The following is a 27228-nucleotide window of genomic DNA, read 5'->3' on the forward strand; positions in this document are numbered from 1 at the left end:
TAATTCTAGTGTTAATTTAGAAACTACTGTACAGTTTAATATCATGGAAAAATCTACTGCCCTTACAAGGATCATTTTACATATGCTTATGCTAAATGGTGCATTCGTATAAATCAAAGCTGTAAAAAGTACTCTGAAATGATAAGAAGTAGTAGTAGTTTGTTAAATTTGTACTTTCACTGAAGTAACAAGTATTTCAATTAAAAAAATATTTGAGTAAAAGTAAAAAAAGTACTCAAACAAGAAGTAAAGTACATTTTATAACATTAATAAAAAAAAAACATGTCTTCAATAAATACATAACAGCAGTCAGAGGAGATTTCAGTTTTACTCCAAAACATTTTATGCAGTTTCTAAACTGTAAAACTTTCTGTTTAGCTTAAGCAGTAGCTAATTTTCACAGTTGCAGCTGCCCAGCCATGTTTGTCTAAGACTTAAGTAAAATTCCTGCAGTGCTGAACATACTGTAAATTTTCAAACAGCCGTAGCCACTGGGCATAGCAAAAGGGTCTGCTCCCTTGCATCCTAACCAGTTTACCCCACATTCCACTCTATATATACTTAGTGTACAGACACCTGGTACTCACGGTTGTGGTGAGTGCCCTCTTCGACGCTGTGGTGTGCTGGGGTGGCAGCATAAAGATGAAAGACGCCTCACGCCTGGACAAACTTGTTATGATGGCAGGCTCTATTGTAGGATTAAAGTTGGACAGTTTAACATCTGTGGCAGAGCGACGGGCACTAAGCAAACTCCTGTCAATCATAAATAATCCACTGCATCCACTTAACAGTGTCATCTACAGGCAGAGGAGTAGCTTCAGTGACAGACTTTTGTCACTGTCCTGCTCCACTGAAAGACTGAGGAGATCGTTCCTCCCCCACACTATGCGACTCTTCAATTCCACCGGGGGAGTAAATGCTAACATTAATTTTATTTTTTTATTTATTTATTTATTTTATTTTTTTTCATTTTTTCATTTTTATTACTATTTAATTTAATATTGTTTCTTTGTATCAGTATACTGCTGCTGGATTATGTGAATTTCCCCTTGGGATTAATAAAGTATCTATCTACTCCAGGATTTGGTTAGTTTCACAGTGATGACCTAAAGTGTGGTACAAGTGATTGTGGACCTTACACTGTGCCTACTCTACTGGCATACTCAGTAACAGCAGATGAGTCACCCCTGCTCCAGAGAGAAGAAGAAAATAAAATACAAAAAAAGAAGAAAAATTGTATTGAATATCTCTCAACCTCATAGGGTTATTTATGTAAATGTTTTAAATTTCTCATAATCATAGAATATAGCATTTATGAGGCATTTTAGCCCAGATAGATGGATGGAAATATTAGCATGATCAGTTTGCACTATTATCTAGTTTTGTTGGTTAAATTGTAACATTGGCTAATGTAGGTTATAATGTAGGCTACAGTACGTAACATACAAAACTACAAGAAATAATAATGTCAGTGTTGGGGGAAGTGTGAGTGAAGTATATGGAATCAAGCGATTCCAATTTGTGTCATCTGCTTTTTAGCTGCTCAGACATGAGTAGCACCTACACTGTGCTCTTTCAGGTCAGATATCTCATCATGGACAACTGAAAAAGCTCCATGGCAAACGTATTTGTCACCAGGAACAGGGCTGACCCACTGACATTCTTTCTCCTACTCAGACCTATACTTTGCCACCTCTTATGTTTAAAGATCTTGTTCTGAAAATTTTTCTGTACTGTGCAAAGTAACCTTTTTTCCTTCAGTACCATTGATATGTGAATATCAGATTATGGCAAGGATGACACTGATGTGCAGTCTCACTCAGCATGCAGTGCTAGTCCATCTGCAGTTGTAGCGCAACATGAAAATTAAATTCATTCACTCCACTTGTATAACTGGTTTCATTTTAATGTTCTAAGGTATTCTCTGCACTTTGAAGAGCTATTGTATACATGAAATGATGTGTATGAAAATGAAGGTAAAATTGTTTCCCTTATTGATTCAGTACAGTACACTGTGTTTTATGTTCCAATACAAGATAATACCATATTACAAGGGATAAGTGGTATTAGTACTGGTGTGTGTGGATGAAAACCATTATCAAGAAACGATACAGGAAACGATCAAATGCTATTAATAGCAATCAGTATGGCGTTGCAATTTCATTGGTGCTGACTTTGATGGATGCTGTGCTGGATTAAGGTTTACTATGTAATCATGGACAATTTTTATATTAAGCCAGAGCTATTTGACATCTTGCTGCAAAGAAAGACCGACACATATGGAACAATGCATCCCAACCATCATGGCATGCCTGAAGACTTAGGCAGAGCTGAATTACAGCGAAGGTGCACTAGTAGCTTGGCAAAAGGGTAAATTGCTTAGCACTGTACGTAATGCAGCTAAGGTCACTGTACAGGCAAAAGGCAACAAGCAGGTTATGAAACTTTGTGCTTTGGTCGACTACAATAGCACGATGGGTGGCATAGATCGTGCGGATCAAGAATTGACTTTCTATCCTGTTATGCAGAGGCAACAAAAGAAATACTATAAAAAATATATTTCGTCATCTGGTGAAACAGTGCATTTGGAATGCATTTGTCTTATGCAAACAAAAAGCTGGCGAAACTGTATCTCATGCACAGTTTACATGCCTGCTTGTAGAACAAATGATTGCTGCACATCCACCGGCCACACTAATCCAGAGCATCTTATTGGTAGACATTTTATTGATTGTATATCTCTAGAAAAAAAAAAAAAGGAATCCAACTAGTACCTGTGCAGTGTGCTGTTCAAAAACTGATAAATCTAGAAAGAAAATTAAAAAAACACGCTATTATTGTCCAGACTGTGACGTTAGATTATGTCTTTCATCATGCTTTAAGATTTACCACACAAAGGACTCATTTTGAGATTATGTACTCTTTTGGCATCATTAGTAGTATTATTATTACTTTGTTGTTCATTTCATATTATTATTTCTAATCATCATTACTATTATTATTATTTGTATCATTATTTTACTTTTGAGATTTATTAAAAATGTAATTTTTCATGCCAAAAAAAATGCAACACTTTTAATGTGGTTTTTTTTTTTGGACTAAAATGGCAACACTGATGATGTTAAAGCATTTAGGGATTATAATAAAAAAATTTATATAAAAAGGGTGATCAGGCAGATTCCAATAACTATAGGCCGGTAAGCTTACCATGCATCACACATTTGTTTATGAAAGAATTTATTAAAGACAAGATTGAGCATTACTTGAGAATTATGGGAGAGTTAGTGCCTAGCAAACATTGGTTCAGACAGATTAAGTAGTTTTACTAATATCCTTTTATGAGGATATAATCAAGAAAGTGCACAGACATTATTCATCTTGATTCCTCAGAAAGCTTTTGATAAGGTCCCACATGAGAGACTAGGCAACAGATTAAAATATATAGGGATTCAGGGCACTCTGTGTAGATGGGTGCAGAATATATGTCAAGCACAGCAAGCAAAATGTTATGGTGTGGAACCTCATCAGATTTAAGTGATGTTAAAAGTTGTTTCAGTCAGGGTCAGTGGTGTGGCTACTACTGTTAATCCCTTGGGATTAATAAAGTACCTACCTACCTACCTACCTTCCTACCTACCTACCGTTTCTAATATATCTAAAATCTGGATAGGAGTATAAGTAGCAGACTGGTTATGTTTTCAGACGCTACCAAACTAGGTAGAAATAACTGACACACTATGATTCTGCCAAATCATTACACATGGACGTGGAAAAAATACAGACCTGGGCAAACTTGTGGCAAATGAAATTTAATGTAAGTAGATGTAATATACTGTATTACATGTAGTTATTGATGTCATATGAACCAACACTTTGGTACCAAGTTAATAACAAACTGAAAATGTAAAGGTACTATCTTTTCGATAGTATGAAAGTCTGTACTGCACTCATGCATGATTGTAAGTAGGTGAATTACTCTGGAAAGGCACAATAATAAGTGAGAAAAATCGTAGTAAAAAGTACATATAGTATGTAAATGGCTCATAGTGTCGAGAGGGATGATACAGCACCTTATCACATGTCGAAATAAAAAACAGCAGAAACCATGTCTACAAATGCTTTGTGCTTGAGGCAGGAGAATTATAGCTCGCAATTTTTGGAACTGTGCTATTTTTAAAAAACATCAAAACACCAGTTTTTGTTATTGACACTTTTACCCCGTTACAGAGTTAGTTCAGAAATCAATTCATGTTTGCTTTTAGAGTAAGATGTGACCAATCAGATGTGTGTTTTAACACTAGAATTACCAGAGCCGCCGAAAAAACTTGGCCCACCTTAAATCCCTTTGCACCTCTCTGTCAGCGTCTTTTGTCTTGTAAATCTATACTAATAAAAGGCAAAGCCCTCACTGACTCACTCATCACTAATTCTCCAACTTCCCGTGTAGGTAGAAGGCTGAAATTTGGCAGGCTTATTCCTTACAGCTTACTTACAAAATTTGTGCAGGTTTCATTTCGAAATTCTACGCGTAATGGTCATAACTGGAACCTATTTTTTCGTCCATATACTATAATAGACTTCTGCTCGATGCCCGTGGGAGGCGTAACTTAGTAACTAATTTAGTGCCTGCCCATATAAGGTCGTCTGTCAGCGGAAATCCAATAGAAACACTGGCGCTAAATATTCACGGGTGAAGGACTGTGCTTATGCAGAGGAAGATGAGATGGTCAGTGTGGTGTTTGGCACAAACTCAGCGAAACTGCGAGAGAAACTTTTAGCTAACATTAAATACAGCCGTGAACATCGCATGAGATGGCACCAGCACAGCTGGGAACCTTCGATGCATGTACACCGAGCGGCTCACATGAAATGACGCAATGCACAGACAAAAAGCAACAGTTCCAAAGAGAGCTGAACAAAAACCGAATTACACAATTGAGAAGGCAGCAAAAAAATATGAAGCGTGTGATACATACAAGCATATTCATAAGTGCAGCTACTGCGGAAACAAAGCACACGGTGGAAAAAGTCAGTGTCCCGCTAAAGGAAGACGGTGTAAAAAAACCCGTGCATGCAGTGTGTCACGTCTCAGATAAAGAGGAAGATGAGCTGTTTATTGATGCAGTAAGAAACGAATCGATGAATGAAACCTGTTATCTTTACAACGATAGACAAACACGGAATGTAACTTGAACACAACACATCCTACAAATACGAACCTGATTGAAAAAAATAATGATAATCAAATCCTTGATGACAGCAACACTCATAACACTCACAAAACAATTACTGTATATTGACAATCATGTTACGTTATTATTAAAATGTTCCCTTTTCTTTTTCATAACTTCTATAACACACTACTTCTCCGGTATATATGTATATATATATATCCCGATCTACATACTCTCAAATAGACAAACCACACGGTGTGGCGCAATGGTAGAGGCTTCGCCTCTAGCGCCGACGTCCGAGGTTCGATTCCCGAGAGGGTTGCATTGAGTATGTACGCTCGCTTCCCGATTCATTTTACCCTTGCATCCCTTTGGTTTGAGACGTATGAAAAAATATGCGGTTAACGCAGAAAGACAGATCACCAATTGAAGCTTTATGAATAATGGATACAAAGCGCGTTCCTAAGACTGATCGGAGGCAAATTTCATTTCAAAAGACTACCCGACAGAAGCCTTGATAAAAGCGTGGTTTTGTGCAAACTGTCCAAATACGAACCTGATTGAAAGAAATTCTAATCAAATCCTTGATGACAGCAACACTCATAACGGTCACAAAACTATTACATTCACAATCATGTTACGTTATTTTTAAAATGTTTCATTTTCTTAGCACAAGCTACTCCATATTGCGTTAAAAAAAATAACACATTTAATCACACTTTCAATTCCAAGCAAAGGGGAACTTTTGTCAATGCATGATTTCCTGGTACATCGATTACATTGATGCACACATCAGAGCTACAAAAATGTTAGAGTCGGAATAAAGCGCGTTCCTACGGCTGATCGGAGGAAAATTTCATTTCAAAAGACTACCCGGCGGAAGCCTTGATAAAAGCATGGTTTTGTGCACACTGAAAAGCAAGCAAAATTAGATGCATTACAGAAAGCGGACTTTTGTGGCTCTTACTGGGGATCATTGGACTTCTGTGACCGTTAGTAATTCTAATTACATCTAATTACAAAATGTTCAGTGATCACACTGTTTTAGCCTAATGTACAAAATATTTTTGGCTAAGGTTACTCAGAGTTTAATGGTGAAGCTGGTCAAATTACCTTTTATGTTTCTGCCTTATTTTTTTAAGAAGAAAAACTGCACTTCATGTTGAAATTTTTGTTATTATTATTTAAAGACAATACCATTCTGAAAATGTACTTAAAATACCACTTTATTTTTAAGTCTGCCCAATTTTAGCCAGGGATGATATTTTTGTTTCTGTTTTGAATTGAAATGCATTTTAAAAGCATTTTTTTTTTCAGAAATTAAGAGCTTGAGTTTACAATATTCATGTCCATGTCTATTATTTGATTCTGTCGCCCACTAAAACCCTTTTAAATTAAAAAAAACATTTGCGATTTGGGGCAAATTTTCATGTGTGATTACATACGATTAATCAAGATTAATTATTACACAGCCTCTAATTAATTAGATAAATTTTTTAAACAAGTCCCACCCCTAATATATATATGTAGATATATATATGTAGATTTGTGTGTATATATATATATGTATATACAGTATATGTGTAGATATGTATATATTTGTGTGTGTGTGTTTATATACATGTATATATGTATATGTATGTGTATATATATGTATGTATATGTATATATATATATATATATATGTATATGTATATGTATGTGTATTGTCACAAGAACGAGACATGAACAGATAAAGAGTTGGGGCAGCCACCCGTATATTATGGTATCCTGGCTGCAAAATCGTTTTTTCTTATAGAAATACAGCACTGAAGTGCTTACAACAGAGTCCAAAACAAGACTGACACAGAAGGGAAAAGGGAAGGCTTTTAAAGGGGAGACAGGAAGTGAGGTCATAAGGGTCGGGCACGTGTTCATGTTCATTGGTTTAGTCCCGGATGTGACATCAGGGGCGGAGCTGGCAAGGTCTGTCTCCATTGGCTCGGTCCCAGAAGTGACGTCCAGAGAGACAGGTGGAACCTCCCGGGTTAGGTCTACAGGGAAGTGAGAAAGAGAGTTAGTGCGCTCTGCCACATCCCGGCATGGCTCAGAACTGCCTTCACTCGAGCCCTTTAGCTGCCTCCCATGCGCGCGTGTGTGACAAGGCCCCCCCCTCAGCCCAGACCCGTCGGGTCGGGCGACCTAACCGAGAGGTCGTAAACCCGAGAGAGCATCGGCGTTGGCATGGAGAGCACCCGGCGATGAGCGGCGAAAACTTGTACGGCTGCAGGTCAAGAAACCACCGGGTGACCCGCGGATTCGACTCCTTGTGCAGGGCCATCCACTGTAGAGGTGCATGGTCCGTGACAAGGGTGAACTCACAGCCCAACAGGTAGTACCTCAGCTGAGTGATCGCCCATTTAATCGCCAGAGCCTCCCTCTCCACCGCCGCATACCTGGTCTCCTGGTCCAACAGTTTCCGGCTCAGGAACATGACGGGTGTTGACACCATCGACACTTTGGCTCAGCACGGCTCCCAGGCCTGTGTCCGGCGTCCGTCTGGAGGATGAAAGGCAAAGAAAAGTTAGGTGCCATCAAAATAGGTGCGGGCGTAAGGGCCTTCTTCAAGTCACCAAATGCAGTGTCTGTTTTGCAGTCCATACCACAATGTTGGGGCCCTCTTCTTTGTTAAATCAGTCAAGGCGCGCTTTCTCCGAAACCGGGTACAAACCGGCGGTAGTACCCGGCTAACCGAAAGGCTTGGACCTGCCGCTTGGTTGGGACGGGCCATTTCAGAATGGCATCAATTTTGGAGCACTGTGGCCTTACGGTACCCGACCCACCAGGTAGCCTAAATATTTGGCCTCGCTTAATCCAAAGAAACATTTCTTGGGATTAATCCGAGCCGGCCTCACCAAGTGTCCGTAATACCGCTTGGACATGCTGTAGGTGTTCCTTCCATGTGCTGGAATAGATGACCACGTCATCTAGGTAGGCAGCACTGTATGAGTTATGAGGCGAAGCACTTTGTCCACCAGGCGCTGAAAGGTTGCTGGAGCCCGTGTAACCCAAATGGAAGGACACGATACTGCCAGTGTCCGCTAGGGGTACTAAACGCGTTTTTCCTTCGGAGTCCGTTAAAGGAACCTGCCAGTACCCTTTGTCATGTCAAGTGTGGTCAGGTATTGAGCCTGTCCAAGCCTCTCGAGGAGGTCGTCCACGCGGCATTGGATAGGCATCAAATTGGGAGACTTGGTTAAGCCGGCGGAAGTCATTGCAGAACCTCCAACTCCGTCAGGCTTACCGACGAGCACAATGGGGCTGGACCAGGGACTATAACTCTCCTCAATTACACCTAGTTCCAGCATGCGCTTGATCTCAAGCTCCACTTCAGCCTTTTTTGCCTCGGGAAGGCGGTGCAGGCGTTCTCGGACAACAACCCGGGCTCTGTCACAATGTTGTGCTCAATCAGAGAGGTCCTTCCGGGTGTTCACTGACTACCTCTCGAGCGGTCCGGATAACTGTTTCCAGCTCCTGCCGTTGCCTGGGTCTCAAGTCTGCGCCAAAGTTAAGGTCGTGTGTGTGGCGAAGAGTGGCGGGGCTGGCGGAGGAGGGATCGGGTCCCTGTCCTTCCACGGTTTCAGCAGGTTCACATGATATACCGCTCCTTTGGCCGCGATTGGGTTGACTCACCAAATAGTCGACCAGTCCCTTCCTCTCCTTAACCGTAGGGGCCCTGCCAGTGGGCAAGCAACTTAGAGTGGGAGGTAGGCACTAGGACCATGACCCGATCTCCGGGTGGAACTCCCGAGAGAGCGTGCAGCGGTTGTAGTAGCGAACCTGTGCTGCTTGAGCCTCCTCCATGTGACTTTTAAGGACAGGCGAATCTTTCCAAATCTATCGCGTAACTGCGCGATATACTCCAGTATGTTAGTGGTGGGAAGAGCCTCTTCTTCCCAGCCTTCTTTCAAAATATCCAATATGCCCGAGGTTGTCGCCCATACAGTAGTTCAAAGGGGAGAACCCGTGGAGGCTTGTGGGACTTCCGATAGGCAAAAGGACGAGGGGAGGAGCTGATCCCAGTTCCTTCCATCCTCGCTGACCACCTTACGTAGCATTTGCTTGAGAGTTTGATTAAACCTCTCTACTAATCCGTCGGTTTGAGGATGATACACGAGGTTTTAAATGCTTTATTTTCAGTAATCTGGCAGTCTCCTTGAACGTCTCCGAGGTGAAGGGGTCCCCTGGTCTGTCAAGACTTCTTTGGGGATCCCCACGCGAATACCCTAGTAATTCCCGTGCGATGGCTTTAGAGGTAGCTGAGCCAACGGAACAGCTTCGGGTATCGTGTAGCATAATCCACGAGGACTAAAATGTACTTGTGTCCTCGGGCTGAGGGCTCTAGAGGTCCCACCAGGTCGACCCCGATTCTGTGGAAGGGAACGTCAATCAAGGGAATAGGAACAAGAGGAGCACGGTCCCTCCTAGGAATCTGTCGCAGTTGACACTCCGGGCAGGAAGCGCAAAGCGGCGAACCTCCTCATTAATTCCTGGCCAGTAAAACGGAGCTTGATCCGCTCCAGAGTTTTTCGGTGCCCAGGTGGCCACCTAGGAGGTGGGCGTGTGCTAGCTCGCAGACCTGCGCGGAAGGTACGCGGCACTAGCAGCAGCCTCGTCTCCTGCCCGTCATGCATTGCTACACGGTAAAGGAGGTCATTATCTAACACAAAGTAGGGGCCCTGTGGCATCGACTGACTAGGTCGCTGGCCATTGACAAGGACCACTGCATTTTTTACAAACTTCAGGGAGTCGTCATTCCATTGCTCCCTTTTGAAAGAAGCCGGCGTCTTTTTAAATTGAAACCGCAACACGGAGAGAGGGTCAGCGCCGACCTCAATGGGCGTGGTTTCCTCCCGCTCCGCCGGGCGTTGGTGGATGGCGTGTCAGCCTGCGGCGGCCGGGAGTTGCCACGTCAGCCAGGACGGCTGCTTCACCTCTCTGCCGGCTGATTACACGGCGTGGAGGCAGCTTGAGACGGTTCATCTCCGTCCATAACGAGGCCCAACTTAACCCGGGAGTGGTATGTGTCTCACCGCTTTTAATGTCAGACCAGTCCCGCCCTAGTATCACCGGGTGTGGAGGATCAGGAAGGATTGCCACGGTTACTTTCTGGACTGATCCTCCGTAGCTAATGACACAAGCGGCGGTGCTGTACCAGCGGTTTCCCGTGGACACAGGTTATACTGGTCTTGAATTTTAGCCATTGTCGCGGTAGCACAAAGCGGCGGGCAACAATGGAAATGTTGCTGCGGAATCGAGCAGAGCGGAAGTTTTAAACCGTTAACGATCACCACGTCTGTATGCGGGACCGTCAACGGGTTTGTCAGAGCACACCAAGCCCTCCTCCCCCTCCACCTGCATTCCTCCTCGCCTCCAAGCGGTTTGCGTGCCCGCGGCGCCGACGCCGATGCAAGCTCCGGGTTATACAGGGAGGGGCTAGGTCTTGGGACATACCCGGCTGAGTTTGGCAGAAGGGCGGTTCTGCTCTCCCAGAGTGTGAGGCCGCCCTCTGTGTTTCCAGAAGCTCTATGAGCCCTGACATGTTCAAACTGCACGCCCCAGACCGGCTGGGTGAAGCCCTGGGGAAGTGCTTTCAGGAGCAGATAGCACGCTACCTGCTCAATGACCTGGTAGGGCTTGTTTTCCAAGGGCCGTAGCCACTGCCATACTTTTGCCCATAAGGACCAGGCTTGTTTACTGGTCGGCCTCTCAGGGTCCAACCTCCACTTCGTTATTTTACTCACCTGCCAGTCTGGGGCACCCCAAGGTGGTAAAAGGGGCTGTGGTTTCACTGGGGGGCAGGCACTCTCCCCCAAGAGAGCATACTGAGTCCCTCTTGTCTCCCTCCAGGGCAGCCCAATTCGGTGAGCCCCACCCGCACACTCCCTGGCCTCTCTAGATGGCCTAGTTCTGCGTGCTGGGAGCGGAGCCCGCACCGGGTCTCGCCGAACCACGGGCACCCTCCCGCCTGAATACTCGGCCCGCATGCGCTCCCACCTGGGTGTTTTGCAGGTCCTGTCCCCTTCTCTTCTGGGACTTCTCCATCCTGCCGACTACGCCACTGTCACAAGAACGAGACATGACAGAAAAGGTTTGGGGCAGCCACCCGTATATTTGGTATCCTGGCTGCAAAATCGTTTTTCTTTAAAATACAGCACTGAAGTGCTTACAACAGAGTCCAAAACAAGACTGACACAGAAGGGAAAAGGGAAGGCTTTTAAAGGGGGAGACAGGAAGTGAGGTCATAAGGGTCGGGCACGTGTTCATCGTTCATTGGTTTAGTCCCGGATGTGACATCAGGGGGGCCGGAGCTGGCAAGGTCTGTCTCCATTGGCTCGGTCCCAGAAGTGACGTCCAGAGAGACAGGTGGAACCTCCCGGGTTAGGTCTACAGGGAAGTGAGAAAGAGAGTTAGTGCGCTCTGCCACATCCCGGCATGGCTCAGAACTGCCTTCACTCGAGCCCTTTAGCTGCCTCCCATGCGCGCGTGTGTGACAGTATATATATATATATATATATATATATATATATATATATATGTTTATATGTGTGTGTGTGTATATATATATATATATATATATATATATATTTTATATGTGTGTGTGTATGTATATATATATATATATATATATATATATATATATATATATATATATATATGCCAGCAACACAATTACATTGTCAATCATGTTATTATTAAAATGTTTCCTTTTCTTTTTCATTACTTCTTTAACACACTACTTCTCCGCTGCGAAGCGCGGGTATTTTGCTAGTGTGTCAATAAGCCCAAGCAGCCTGCTATACCATCCCCCCCACCGCCGCAGAACGGGCAAGAAGTTCTCCCAGTTCAAGCCTTGATTTTCTGGGAGTGAGCTACCTAGAATTGTGTAGAGTAAATAATTTCATGTATGTTCCATGTCTACAACAATTTATGTGTAAACATATCAAAACAGAAAAGTTTTTCATGTTTTAGTAATAAATGACAAAATGTAGGCATGAATTGTGTAATGTGTGACATCTGATGGCCAAATATCACATAAACCCTTTCACAGAAGGTACAAGTGCAATATGACAGCTTCTGTGGTGCAGTGGAGTTGCATATTTTACTGAGTTATAATCCAGAGGTCGTGAGTTTGAAACCAGTTTCCCCGCAAATTTACCATTTTTTTACTTTTATTCTCTAAATCATGCTACAACACCCACCCGCACCACCCCAGATCTGACGCTGTTAGTTTTTATCTGAAACTGGGAGTAACTGTTGATTTAAGTGGTGTCTTGAGACTATGGAACTAGAAATTCTCTGATTTGGAGGGATAAAAGCTGACACACAAACTCTGGTGAATCTGCCTTCTTCGTATCTTATTGTCACTGGAATTTTTTTATTCAGTTTTATTGAGCTGTATAGTACATTTCGGATAACATTGTGGCACTGGTGCAACATTATTCATATTATTTATATTCATTTGCATGCCTTCTTGCGGTTGTAATCTGTGACCACCGTTTTTTTTTTTATTCTCCCCGATCTTGCCCAATCTCCACATTTTGATGCATGGTGGTGTTTCTATTGTACTCTAGGACATGCAGAGGAAAGAATAGTACAGAGAGAGTGGTCAGCTCCGCATATATGCATTCATATACAAAGTACTGCAACTCCAGTTAAAAGGATGGTTGAAAAATATTTTTCATTTATTTCATTACTGAATATGAATATGCAAAGTCTAAATTTGTGTAATTCATTTGGTTTAATTCATTCATTCATTTGTTGACATTTTAAAATGTAATCAATTTAACTAATCAATTAAATATTACTCTACAGTAAGTTTTTTTATCCAGCTTATGCAATTATAAATATTAAAATATCAAATCTTATAAACATAATAGTGTAATTCTCTGACAAACTAGATTTTAAAGGTTTTATTACAAAAACAGCTTTAGAGAATTTTTTAAATTAAAATATTTTAACTGTCTTGGAATGCACTAATTCAACATTACAAATAATAATAATGTAATTTTTAATGTTATGCTACAAGGATAATAGTGTAATTCTCTGACAAACCAGATTTTAAAAGTGTTATTACAAAAACAGCTTTAAAGAGTTTTTTTTTATTAAAATATTATATAATAATAATTTAATTTGTGTCTTTAGTATTGCTTTTAAGCAGTGTTTTTCTGTTAAAGGGGAAAAGACTTCAAAGAATTAATTTTGAATGTGCACATAATAAGATAAAGGAGGTAGTTTTTGAAGGTATCATTTAAAAACTCTATGCTGACATCCCCCCAAAATTATAAAATTCTCCCCAATTTTTGTTAGACTGGACAAAGCCCCATGTCTATTGCAAATTAAAATTTAAGTCCTGCATTGTTATTTTGATATTCATGAATGCCAATACTAGTTTATTTAAATGATAGCTGGATAACTATTTGATGGACATACCACTGGTTTAAAGCTGCTGTTACAGTTAATATTTATATGCTGTATATTCTACTAGCAGTGTTCCCTGTCTTTGCCTGGGCCTTGGTTGTAGTGCCATTGGTTAATCTGATGTATCAGAAGTTCTATGTAACTGAGCTGAGCTGTATACAATATTTGTATATTTTTTTTTACAAGGGGCTAATGTTATTAGTTCACTTGTGCACGTTACTGTTGAATACACTATATACAATTGCCCATGAGTAAAACATTCCTGTTGTGGATCAGTTCTTGCTTTTTCTAGTGACTGACTTTTGTTGGTGAATCGTGACTTACTTCAACTTATTACATACTGTTGTAAAGTGTTGTCATTTACAGGCTTCAAATTTATGTGGCCCTTGCAATGAATGGAACATTTTAAGCATTGTGCAGAAAACAGGTGAAAGTAACAATATAGTGAATTATGTACAATGTCTAACTCATGTACTGTATGTTCTGGCCATTGGGTGACCCTTTATTGAATTGTACAAGCATTTAAACTGACCAAAGCATTCTACCTTGATATAGCAGGTCCATGGCTCAGAATAAAAGGCCAAGTTTTAAATAAATAATCACCACACTCGTGGCTTAATGAGGGGACATGGTAGTGTGGCTGGAGCGGTTCTCGTACGTGATGTGCTGAAGGCGTTTCCTCACTTATGTGCACAGGTGAGGAATCGTCCACATCCGTAATTGATGCTGGGATCTGCTAATCACCACACCTGTGCCACGTTCCCATTTTATATATATGTGTATATATATATATATATATATATATATATATATATATATATATATATATATATATATAGTAGGAGCGTGAGTGCAGTGGGAGAAGAGAAAAAAAGATCGAAAGAAAAGAATGTAGGTTAAAGGAGGGAGAAAAGGAGGCTGAAAGTGAAGAAGCCAGTGCGTGAGTGAGTGAGTTCGCTATAAGAAGGACAGGAAGCTGGGAGAAGTGAGTCCTAGCGGGGTGTTTGACCAGCAGCCGGGACAGTTTGATTGGGTCGTTCCTGCTGTGAGCGCTGGAGAGGAGCAGGAGTGACCAGAAGGTGGTTGGCTCACCGCAGAAAGGCAGTGGGAGTCAGAGATTTGGGATCAGAACCTCAGCATGAGTGCCCTGGCTGTTGGTGAAACTCATGCATCGATCTGGGTAGTGGTCCCATACGGAGCCAGAGGACGGAAGGCAACTAGACGTAGAGAAGGTCGGTTGCAGGTGGGGCAACTCCCCTGGTACGTAGCCCGGATGGGAGAAGCTGGGGAGCTGCCAGTTGAAGAAGGCACTAGGTTTTGTTTTCAAAGGACTGCTTCAAGCAATTGTTTTACCCTTGTTTTTATTGGAATTATTTTAACCTCTACACTTCACTTGCTTTTTATGGATTATTTATTTAATGAAGTTTGGAGCACAGCACTTTATTTGAACACTTTGTTTTGTTTTTTTTTGTTTTTTTTTAAATAAAAGCACTTTTGCACCTTTCCCCTTGCTTTGTTTGTTGTCCTCATTGACCAGCTGATCCGGTTACATTATCAACAGTTTTGGGTTCGAGAGGCTCCCTAAAGAGAAGCAGAACCAACATCGTCACATCTGTCACTTCTGGCTTGTGCTGTACCCTAGGCTAGAAATGGACCAGTACACACCAGTGTGCCATACCTGTAGTTCTCCGTTTCTGCTTTGTGAACCGTAGTGTAATGGCACATTGTGGTATGCCAACAGAACACCCCAGTTCTCGGCAGTATTACATGTATTTTACTATAAATGGAAGACCCAATTCTCCAAATAGGTTATATAGCGCAAAAATTGTATATATATATATAGAGTACTGGAGAGGCTTCACCTGGAGTACTGCATGTAGTTTTGGTCTCCAGCCTATAAAAAAAAAAAGGCAGTGCAACAAAAAAAAAAATTGCAAGTAGAGCAAGTTGTCTAATTCCGGGACTGCAAGGTATGAGTATTGAAGAACGATTGAAGGAATTTAAGCTTTTCAGTTTAAGTAAACAGGGATATATGTATATATGTATATGTGTGTATATATATATATATAAATATATACAGTGGGATGCAAAAGTTTGGGCAACCTTGTTAATAGTCATTGTTTTCCTGTATAAATTGTTGGTTGTTACGATAAAAAATGTCAGTTAAATATATCATATAGGAGACGCACACAGTGATATTTGAGAAGTGAAATGAAGTTTATTGGATTTGTAGAAAGTGTGGAATAATTGTTTAAACAAAATCAGGCAGGTGCATAAATTTGGGCACCACAAAAAAGAAATGAAATCAATATTTAGTAGATCCGCCTTTTGCAGAAATTACCGCCTCCAAACGCTTCCTGTAGGTTCCAATGAGAGTCTGGGTTGTGGTTGAAGGTATTTTGGACCATTCCTCTTTACAAAACATCTCTAGTTCATTCAGGTTTGATGGCTTCCGAGCATGGACAGCTCTCTTTAACTCACACCACAGATTTTCAATTATATTCAGGTCTGGGGACTGAGATGGCCATTCCAGAACGTTGTACTTGTTCCTCTGCATGAATGCCTTAGTGGATTTTTAGCAGTGTTTCGGGTTGTTGTCTCATTGAAAGATCCAGCCCCAGCACAGCTTCAGCTTTGTCACTGATTCTTGGACATTGGTCTCCAGAATCTGCTGATATTGAGTGGAATCCATGCATCCCTCAACTTTGACATGATTCCCAGTCCCTGCACTGACCACACAGCCCCACAGCATGATGGAACCACCACCATATTTTACTGTAGGTAGCAGGTGTTTTTCTTGGAATGCTGTGTTCTTTTTCCTCCATGCATAATGCCCCTTGTTATGCCCAAATAACTCAATTTTAGTTTCATCAGTCCACAACACCTTATTCCAAAATGAAGCTGGCTTGTCCAAATGTGCTTGAGCATACCTCAAGCGGCTCTGTTTGTGCTGTGGGCGGAGAAAAGGCTTCTTCTGCATCACTCTTGCATACAGCATCTCCTTGTGTAAAGTGCGCCGAATCGTTGAACGATGCACAGTGACTCCATCTGCTGCAAGATGATGTTGTAGGTCTTTGGTGCTGGTCTGTGGGTTGACTCTGACTGTTCTCACCATTCGTCGCTTCTGTCTATCCGAAATCATTCTTGGTCTGCCACTTTGAGCCTTAACTTGAACTGAGCCTGTGGTCTTCCATTTCCTCGATATGTTCCTAACTGTGGAAACAGACCGCTTAAATCTCTGAGACAGCTTTCTGTATCCTTCCCCTAAACCATGATGGTGAACAATCTTTGTCTTCAGGTCATTTGAGAGTTGTTTTGTGACCCCCATGTTGCTACTCTTCAGAGAAAATTAAAGGAGGAGGGAAACTTACAATTGACCCCCTTAAATACTCTCTCATTATAGGATTCACCTGTGTATGTAGGTCAGAGGTCACTGAGCTTACCAAGCCAATTTGAGTTCCAATAATTAGTTATAAAAGTTTTGGAATCAATAAAATGACAACGGTGCCCAAATTTATGCACCTGCCTGATTTTGTTTGAACAATTATTGGACACTTTCTGTAAATCCAATAAACTTCATTTCACTTCTCAAATATCACTGTGTGTGTCTCCTATATGATATATTTAACTGACACAACCAACGATTTATACAGGAAAATAATGACTATTAACAAGGTTGCCCAAACATTTGCATCCCACTGTATATACAGATGAAGTAAATATGATAGAGTCCAAAAAATTTAAAAGTGAGGAGTCATTTAATCATCACATCCAGTAAGAAATCCTTGTCTTGCTACCATAGATCTGTAAAAAATTAAAGCACTTGACACAGCAACACACGTAAGATGTTGGATCACCCAAGAAAGAAACATTGAAATAATTGTGATATCTTTCTTACTTATACTTGTGCTATCCAGAACACTCTAAATGTCACTTTCTTTTGACTATAGTGATGACCAGAGTTTAATGCAAAAAAGGATGCCTGAAGTACAGTATATGGGACTCTGTTCATCTCATTGTCTTTGCTACTCTCTATTGGATAAAGTCAAACCATACAAATTAAACACAGTTATTGATGCTTAGCAATGATTATAGCCTTCTAACCCTTGATACTGACTTTTGCCCACAACCATCTTAGAAGTTTCAGTAGTAGCATCAGCAGTTTTTGCTATTCAGTTTTTTTGGTAAATGTAATTTTAGAGCATGTACTGTTACAAAGGAGAGCGCTGTGCAGTGAAAAAAACTTTTTTTTTAGACTGAAATTCTGAGCTGTTACTATTATATCTTTCATTTGACTGTTATATTACATTGAGTAATACAGCTGGAGAAATATTTTTTGTGTGTGTCTTCATTTCAGGCTTCAAAGAAACAAAATGTGAAAATTTTGAAGGGGTGATTCTTTTCTATATACACTGTCCATGGCCCTTCACGGATAGGATCCTGCCCTTTACAATATTTCAATATATTAGTGATTGGTCACCCTTCACTGAAGAAAATCATATTCCAATGTAGCAGACATGGTGCTCATTGTGTTACTTACCTGTATGCATCTAAGTTTCATTCTGCACAGTTTGAATGCTGCATACATGCACTAAATACAAATAATTTACTGGTCACTGCAGTATTCCAATAAACTCCATGGCCTGTGCTGTAATCATTTCTTCACAGAAGACACTTCCCCTTCCTGTTTCTGCTGATGCGCACATGCCCAGTTTAGGCAAATGGCTACATCATATGCATTTTCAGTGGTTTTATTGTGGGCAGAGATAATTTTATTTAAAAAAGCCATCTGTATATCTAAAATTCTTTTCGCGTTTGAAACGGACATTATTTATGACCACACGATATGGAAATTACGTATGACCACAGAACATATAATACAGGAACTAATCACTTTGTTTGTTTTTATATCGTCTTTATGCATTGTTATTATTTGTGTGATAGTTATTTTACTGATATTGAAAAGAAGTAAACACAAACACACCGATCTATCCCATAGAAGTGCGCCCCGCGTCGCCCTCTCCCAGTCCTTCTCTCTGTGGACTACAGAGCTGGGCCATCCGCTGCCAGGCTCGTTCTGACAGCGAAGTTTTATTTATTCGTCCATGTGACTGTCACAGAAACTGCCACATTGTAACTTTTTTTTAGTTTACAGTACTTGATAGTAGAAGAGATGAGGAAAACAGCTTTGCGTCTTTCTACTTTTTAACTGAGCTGTAAACATTGTGAAGATGAGACCGCCTTCAGCGGCAATGGCTTATGAGAATAAAGTGGACGCTGGGAGGCGCGGAATGTTGGCCTGCTCCGCCGGGTCGAGAGCTTCGCAGTTTCGGGCAGCGTTCTGTCTTCTCGCATTGTTTGTGACACTTCAAGTGCCCCTTCGGCTCCTGGGAGAGTGGAAATCTTTGCGAATGAGTGTAATCGGCGCCATTGAAGCAAGACTTTGTTTGTAAATTGCCCTGCACGACTACTTACTTACTGTCCCTTAAGGTGAATTCAGGTCACAAAAACCCTGCAACATTCAAGGTTGCTTTTGTGATGAATTATTATAAGAAGTAAATTACAGGCACATAGTGCAAGGTTGTCAGGCAGAAATTTGGACAATCACATTGAAAATGTAATTTCTATACCACAGCGGTCGTGTAGCGCCTTTCACAAGGGATCTGCTACCGAGAGATGGTCCAAATACATTTTAGCTACAGTTAGTACTACTTATCTGTTGTGTTAGAGCACCTTGAAAATGCAGTTTACCCGAAACCACTCCACTGGTGCTCAATGTATCTTTACTTCTTAAATGGTAATGTTTTACTGTTTCATAACTTATAGACTAAATTTAATTTTTTTCCCTTGCACTCAGTGAGCAAAGCCACTGGGTAATCAGCTAGTTTTTAAATGAAGATGAAATAGTTTGGAAGTGGCCTCTGAGTTTTCACATGTTCAGACAGAGGCTTAATAACTATAGGGGTATAAATTACGTGAGAATGGTACAGGACATGTGTGAGGACAGTGTGACTGCGGTAGAAATGAAGGTGAAAGTGGGATTATATCAAGGATCAGCTCTGAGCCCTTTCTTTTTTACAGTTGTGATGGACAAATTGACAGATGAGGTCAGATGGACTATGATGTTTGCGGATGACATTGTAAGACCAGCTTTGTTGTATAGTTTGGAAATGGTGGCACTGTTGAAAAAATAGGAGGAAGAGCTGGAAGTGTCAGAGTTCAAAATTCTTCGATTTTCTCTCAGAGTAATGAGGGTAAACAGGATTAGAAATGAGTATATTAGAGGGACAACACAGGTATGACATTTTGGTGACCAAGTGAGAGAGGCTAGATCGAGATGGTGTGGGCATGTGCAGAGGAGGAATGTGGGGTACTTTGGGGAAAAAATGTGAATATGGAACTGCCAGGCAAGAGGAAAAGAGGAAGGCCAAAGAGGATGTTTGTGGATGTGGTTTTATGTAAAAGACGGGGATAAAATGGAGACTGAGGATCTGCTGTGGTGACCCCAAAATGGGAGCAGCTGAAAGAAGATGATCTGTAAGGAGAAATGGGGGAACAATACCTCCTAAATGCTATGTTGGTCTTATTTAACAACTTCAGGATTCATTTGGTTAAGTTATTTGCTTTTGAACAAGGTTCTTTCAGTCACTATATACAAACAATATGTTCAGTAAATATTTGACTTTGGTATTTGTTATATCAAACTGTATTTTTTTATGATTTAGATCAAGAGCATATTATTATATTGCATTCCTACAAGGAGACCAGGGCCAAAATAATTTCTTACAAGTGTGTAACCTATATTTAAAATAGTATGATCAGTTTAGCAATGCTCTACTCAAGCATTCAAATTTAATGTTTATATAGTTAAAAAAATTTGTAAGCATATCAGTCATTACTTGATAGTATTAAGACCTGTGCTGTTAAAAGAAACAACAAGCAAAAGCTGACAGATCCCTGGGTATTATATAAACTTCAAACAGAAGTCAACCAAAGTGTGATTACCTGGAAAACCTGCAGCAGTGTTTTATAGTATGTGTATTTGGTTACACATTGTGAAATGTAGTGGGAGAGCGGAGTGGTAGTATGGTATCGCCATTTGAAGGATTCAATAGAACAATTGCTATGGACCTGGCCCTGCTCAGGCCAAGAGGCTGGAAAATTACAAACTGAAGCTTTGTTTCACCCACAAAATCCAAACTTCCCTTAAGAATATTTTACTCTACATACACCATGTGACAAGTTAAAAAATATCAGTAACAAATCCCACTGGTACTGATTCTAAACAAGAGACTGATGAGTCTTTTTTTCTGAATGAAATGCATGATTCTTTTAAACTGTACAACCTGAAACGAGTCTGCAGACGAAGTAAATGCCACTTTCAGAAAAAGATCAACTACTGAGCCTGATGAAAGGTATTTTTTCAGATTTTTGCATAGAAAAATGTGTGAGCAGTAAAAGCACTTATAAAACAACACAATCACATTTTATATAGCCCTGCTACACATTTTAAATAATGAAGCAGAAGAAGGAGATGCAGTCTATGAAAAAAGATGATGTAACCTGCATGACCTTGCTCAATGCTGATTACAGTTTTCCTCATTGAACTGCACATGTTAACTTAATGGCAAAATAATAAGAAATAATATGCGTCTGGGTTTAATTTAGGAATTTTCTTAGTATGATGCGTGTCTGTTTATTGCCTTTGGTTGTTGAGATTCCAAATGAACTTATACTCAACACTTTTGGTATATGTTTTATTTTAGTGTTGTTTGTATCTCAAATGTAGTATACTTACTAGTATTTGCTTAACAATGTATAGGATTTATATTTGAAATTCATAAAATTAAATGATTAATTGAGTTTGCCTGTTATTTTTTAGTTGACAATCAAAAATTAAAAATTTTATTTAGAAGGAAGACCATTAAATGTGTTCTATGAAAATTCTCTGGTCAGATCCTCCTACTCACAATCTGCATTTTATGTTGTGTTTATCATTAATATGAAATATGTATGTGTGTTGGGGGATGGGGCTTGAGAACTAATTTGTTTTCGATCTACATTTTATCAGTATGACTGGCTTCATTGCAAGATCATATCTAATGTACATTCAATCATATTGGGTATTTTTTATTATTTTTATTCAATGGACAAGCATAATCAGTGCTAAATGTCTGTTTTCAACTCCACAAAAATATGAGGAATGGCATGACAAATATTTTGTGAAATTTAGTGCAATATGTAACTTGCTCTGCTGGTTATGTTTGTGATACTCTTTCGTTATATATATAGGGCTTTGTTTTGTCACTACAGGGTGTTAGCATTCGTCACATTCATAAATGAGAGTAAAGAGCTAAGTCAAAAATAACAATGAGGATATGATGAAGCAGTACTAGTCGTCATGCTGCTTTAGGGATTTCAAAAGCCATAGTTTAAAAGCATTATGTTCATCAAGCAATAAAAATACATATTGCTTACATAGTAGCATGACATTACAAATTTTGCAGTAGAAAAATAACTAAGAATCATATAAGAAGAAGTTTTCAAATATACAGTGCACTGTGAAAGTATTGAAACCCTGCTATTGTTTCAAAATGTTTCTGGGTTATGGTATTACTTGTGTTATTAAAATTTGCACTTTTATTACAAAGTAAACCCTCATCTTCTTCAGTAAGATCTTCAATTAAGTTAATTAATAGGTACTTGTGGATCACATGTTTTAATGATAATTCATATTCCTATTAAATACATATTTTTGAGATATATATTATTTGTTTTTTTTTTTTCCTACTAATATTTTCTGTCTTTAACTCCAGGGCAAAGTTGCAGAGCGAGGCACTCACTGGTCTCTATTGAGTAATCCCAATAGTCTGTACACTGAACTGTGGAACACACAGAACAGCAAGATACTTAAAAACAACAATCAGCCAAATGAGAACTTCGAGCGAATGTCAGTAAAGGAAGAAGAACGAAAAAAGTTGCAAGAAGAAATTTTGAACAGTGTAAAAGGCTGTGGAAACTGCTCTTGTTAAGCACTGGCATGAGAAAATTGGGACTCACAAAATTAAGAAAAATATTTGTTAGTTAAGTTCCAGTGTTTCCAGCTCCTTTGAAAATCTGTAAGAAAGTACTCGTATCATGAAAGATGTGATGATCATTGTATAATTATTTTGTCAAACAGCCCATTTTTCAGATGTGTATTTTGTTAAGTAACAAAATTATTTGGGTGTATTTTATTATATTGGTATAGAATCTATACAATAACATTTTTACATAATGAAATGATACATTGTTGAATATTCTTACCAAAAATTATGAAATTATATTCAGTAAATTAAGCAGCTTTTCTTTATTCATTATTTTACAGTTGACTAAAATACAAAGACAAGTTGTTTTGTTAGCCAATGTTAATTTAAATGTGTAGCAGTGCAAAATCAGTAACAGAAAACAGAGGAATCTTCCATTTTTATAAAGGCAAAGTTTGTAAGGTTTGTCTTATGATTGGTTATCTTTTGAAGGTGAGAAATGTTTAGTCATTTGAGAGTAAGCATCAAAATATCTTCTTAATGCTTACTGCAGTTACCCTGATGAGGGTCTCTGTGGTGACATAATGAACTTCACAAACCAGGCAACTCTGTCCTCAGTAACTTTGTCCATCTCCTATTTTGGCATTCCTTGATATTCCCTGATGAGTTGAGAGATAGACTCTGTCCAACATGACAAGGTTCTGCGTGTGGGTATAACTCTCAATGGACCAAGCATCTTAATTATCTGCTCAAACTTCCCCAACTGATTTCTGTCTTTCTGAAAAGGCAGTTCTGTGTGTAGGGACTCCTTATTTGATGATCTCTTCAACCTGTCATATACTGTAGAACAAGCCTAGCAACCAAAAAGATACCTCATTTTAGCCACTGTTCTGGCAATCTTGTTCTTTTGGTCAAGACCCCGATCTTGCGACTCTCACAAGATGAGGTTAATGATGAAGACACAGACTGGTAACTTGAAAGTTTTGTCCAAAGTTATATCTCCCTTTTCAACGTTATATTTTAGTACAGAATCAACAAAGCTGCCACTGCACCAATTTTTTGGTCAGTCATTTGATCATGTGTGCCTCCACTTTAAAACAATAACTTTGGTTACTTGAACTGCTCCAAATGGGGTAGCTACTCAATGCTTTGTCTTAAAAGGAATGGACACTCTTTTCTATGAGAGGGTAGTGACGACAGATATTAAGGTGCTAATTCTCATCACACGTAACTGCTAACTGTTTTCACTGTACTCTCAATATCGGTTTCATGAAACCAAAGGGAAGCATCTGCAAATAGCAGACATACAGCCTTTAGTGTCCCAAACTTGACAATCTGCTATCCTTGTCTGTGTATCGATGACCTGTTTGTGAAAAGATGAGCAGAAATGGAAATAAGACATTAATTTGGGGAAGTCCAGTGCCAATACTGAATGGACTTTGCTTAACTCAAAGTATGCAAACGTAACTTTCTCTTTATAAATACAAGGACTAAATGGCACACAACTGTGATACCACGACTACATACTTGCAAACTATGCTCTACAAGATACTAAGGTGTATATGTCATTATATCCTCAACGTGCATGAAGAAAAGATTGTTGTATTGCCAGGTCTCCTCAAGTACATGTGTAAGGATAAAGAATTAGTACAGTTTTACTTAGTTGGTATGAAATATGTTTTGCTTCTCCTGGATCTGAGATTCATCCAAAAATTAAGTCTCTTTCCAGTCTCCAATCAAGTGTAGAGTTTCCAGGAGTGGCAGAGTATAAATACTCGATATATGACACACCTCTTGTTCCTGGCCTCTTCTAAGATGTAGGAGAAGCTGCTCTGGAAGTGAAAAATGAATTCATTATAAACAGTGACATCAACTCCTTATTACCAGCACACTCTCACTACCTGTTATGGTCTTTCATGCCTGTCCAACAAGTGCTACATCTCTTTTTACGTAAGTGTCCTGAACATTCAGCATCAGATCTAAGGATACATTGTCCAAGTTGATCATTAATCTTTGTGCCAGCTACTCTGGTAACAGAAACCTTGTGAGAATTTCGTGTATTTGAACACGGTGATTCTTGTGGACAATCCCAGCATGACTATAAAGTCAACAGAGAGTACCATTCCAGCACTGAATTAAATATCTGTAAAAAGGCAGAATCCTCTGGGCAGTTATTTGATACATTCAAAATTTTGTTCTCTAACTGAATACATTGAAACAACCATCTTGTCAACTGGAACAAACTTTATGCACCCAGTCACCCACACACTCTGCAAATCCCTGCACCCATTGTTGGTGAATACCAGAGTAGAAAAGTAATTTCCCTCATTTGAAATGTCTGATTCCAGAGACAATTGTGCAAGTCCAGCTACAAATTTTTTAATCATCTGAATGACTTTGGATTTCTGCCCTACCAGAGATGATGTTTCATATCTTAAGAGCCAGTTTCCATTACTAAGGTCTACTGTGTCAGGATCAGTCCCATTCTTCCTGCCTCCCACTCTTCCATGCCATGCAATTGACATTTCAAAAGAAGTTCATCATTAACCTGATGAGTTGTATGTCCATATAGTGAATCCATGCTGCATTTTGGACTGAGGTTGACTGTAAACAGCATTCCCAGGCCTGACTTTGGATATGTTTGATTTAATTGGAATTGTCATGAGGATCCTTTATTGGTTGTTCTTTATCTGGCCCTTTCCATTGGAGAAATTTTAAAAAGCAGACATCTTTAGGCAGTGTAGAACACATGTCCCCCAACAACACCAAGGTCACAATCCTAGGAAGAGATTAGCTTAATGGTTTGGTGTTGGGGTACATTTTAGGTATAAGTGGAATTTTTCTATTGTGACGTTCCTCTGGTTTAAAACAAAGAGATGATGCTCTGATGGTGTGAGACACACAAAAATAATTACAACTGGGAATATTAAATGCAGTCTCTAGAGCAAAACAAATAATGCACATAAATATCTACTTCACACAAGCAGTATTTAAAATATGTTTTAACTTTTTATGAATATTGGTTTTCTCTTACACGGAATTCAAATGAAATTTTGTCACATACAAATTATAAATACAGTGCAATATATGGTAAAATGCTTAATTGCTCAACTCATATGATGGTGCCTTGAGACAAATATAAAGGGACAATAGCAATATATAACTATAAATTCAAAAGTCATTAATAAAATTATATATATTTAGTAATACTAAGTAATACTAATAAGTAAATTGATGACTTTAACAATATGAGCGAGTCAACAATAGGGCATTGTGTTTTTCTAGACCCGCTCCTTATTAGACTTGCAGGTGGACTGTGGGGGGGAAAAAAGCTCCTTCTCCGTCTCTCTGAACTGGGCTTTAGGCAGCAGTAGCACTTACCTGACTGCAGCGAAGAAAAGACCCCGTGGCTGGGTGGCTGGTGTTACGGATCATTTTCTTTGCTCTGGTTTGACATCAATTGGTGTAGACGTCCCGGAGGTTGGTGAGTGCACATTTTATTATTTGGTAAATTGTCTGTATGTAAAAAAAAAAAGTGCCTCGCTATTGCTCTGAATATATTAAAAGTTCAAAACTCCTTTAATCACATTAAAATACCATTACGTCCAGTTCTGACAGACCTTAAAGTCCTACTGTCTACTACACTACTTGGTAATCGATTTCATGTGTCTTTGGTTGTGTGCATGAAGAAAAACATCCTAATGTTTATATAACCAGAAAAATTAATAAAACATTATTTTGGCATATTAGTTGTCATATTTAATTATTCATATTCTCAAAGTGTGAACTTACAATGAAAAAAAAATAAGTTTCATTGTATTGTAGTGGCAAGGGTGCAAGTGTTGAAATCTATAATAATCTGACCCTCATGAGGTTTTCAGAAGAAGGTGATGCTGTGGATGGCTGGTGTTAGCGCAGCTGCCATGTGGCGACATCCAAAAAGTAAATAAAAAAAAGCTTTAACCATAAAAACGGGCAGTCTGTAGCACTGGGGGTAAGTATACTGTATATGTTTTTAGCTGCTGCTTGTCTTTGTCTCAAGTTTTTAAAGAAAATGAGTTTGTGCATGGCTGAATTTATTAGCTTTGGATTTGGTCAGGGACAGTTTGCTACTCTCCGTCATGAATTTCAGGGTTGATTTCAGAAGTTTGCAATTATTTTTTTATCTTTTTTTCTTTTAATGGGGAAAATGTTCTTGTATCTGAAAGTAACTGAACTCCACAACAACAGTGAACTTAACTTCCTTTGCTTACGTTTTACTTGCTGTACAGTGGAACCTTGGTTCACGACCATAATTCGTTCCAGAACTTTGGTCGTAAACCGAGTTGGTTGTGAACCGAAGCAGTTTCCCCCATAGGATTGTATGTAAATACAATTAATCCGTTCCAGACAGTACGAACTGTATGTAAATATGTAAAGATTAAGCACAAATATAGTTAATTACACCATAGAATGCACAGTGTAATAGTAAACTAATGTAAAAACATTGAATAACACTGACACAAAACACCCAGCAGGCTCCCTGCTCAGCTACAGGAGCTGGCTCGCTCTCTCTCTCTCTCTGTAGC

At 39.6% G+C, this 27228-nt stretch overlaps 1 protein-coding gene across 1 annotated transcript in view; it reads left to right on the forward strand.

Moving 5' to 3' along the window:
- Window positions 1-26404, forward strand: part of LOC120538159 (ATP-binding cassette sub-family B member 7, mitochondrial-like) — a 122746-nt gene extending 96342 nt beyond the window's left edge. Inside the window, exon 9 of the mRNA XM_039767597.1 lies at window positions 22451-26404. Within this exon, the coding sequence (XP_039623531.1) occupies window positions 22451-22666 (216 nt within the window). The 3' untranslated portion in view covers window positions 22667-26404. The remainder of the gene's footprint in view (window positions 1-22450) is intronic.
- Window positions 26405-27228: the final 824 nt, after the last annotated feature.

Source organism: Polypterus senegalus, chromosome 10 (assembly GCF_016835505.1).
Source record: "Polypterus senegalus isolate Bchr_013 chromosome 10, ASM1683550v1, whole genome shotgun sequence".
Lineage (NCBI taxonomy): Eukaryota > Metazoa > Chordata > Cladistia > Polypteriformes > Polypteridae > Polypterus > Polypterus senegalus.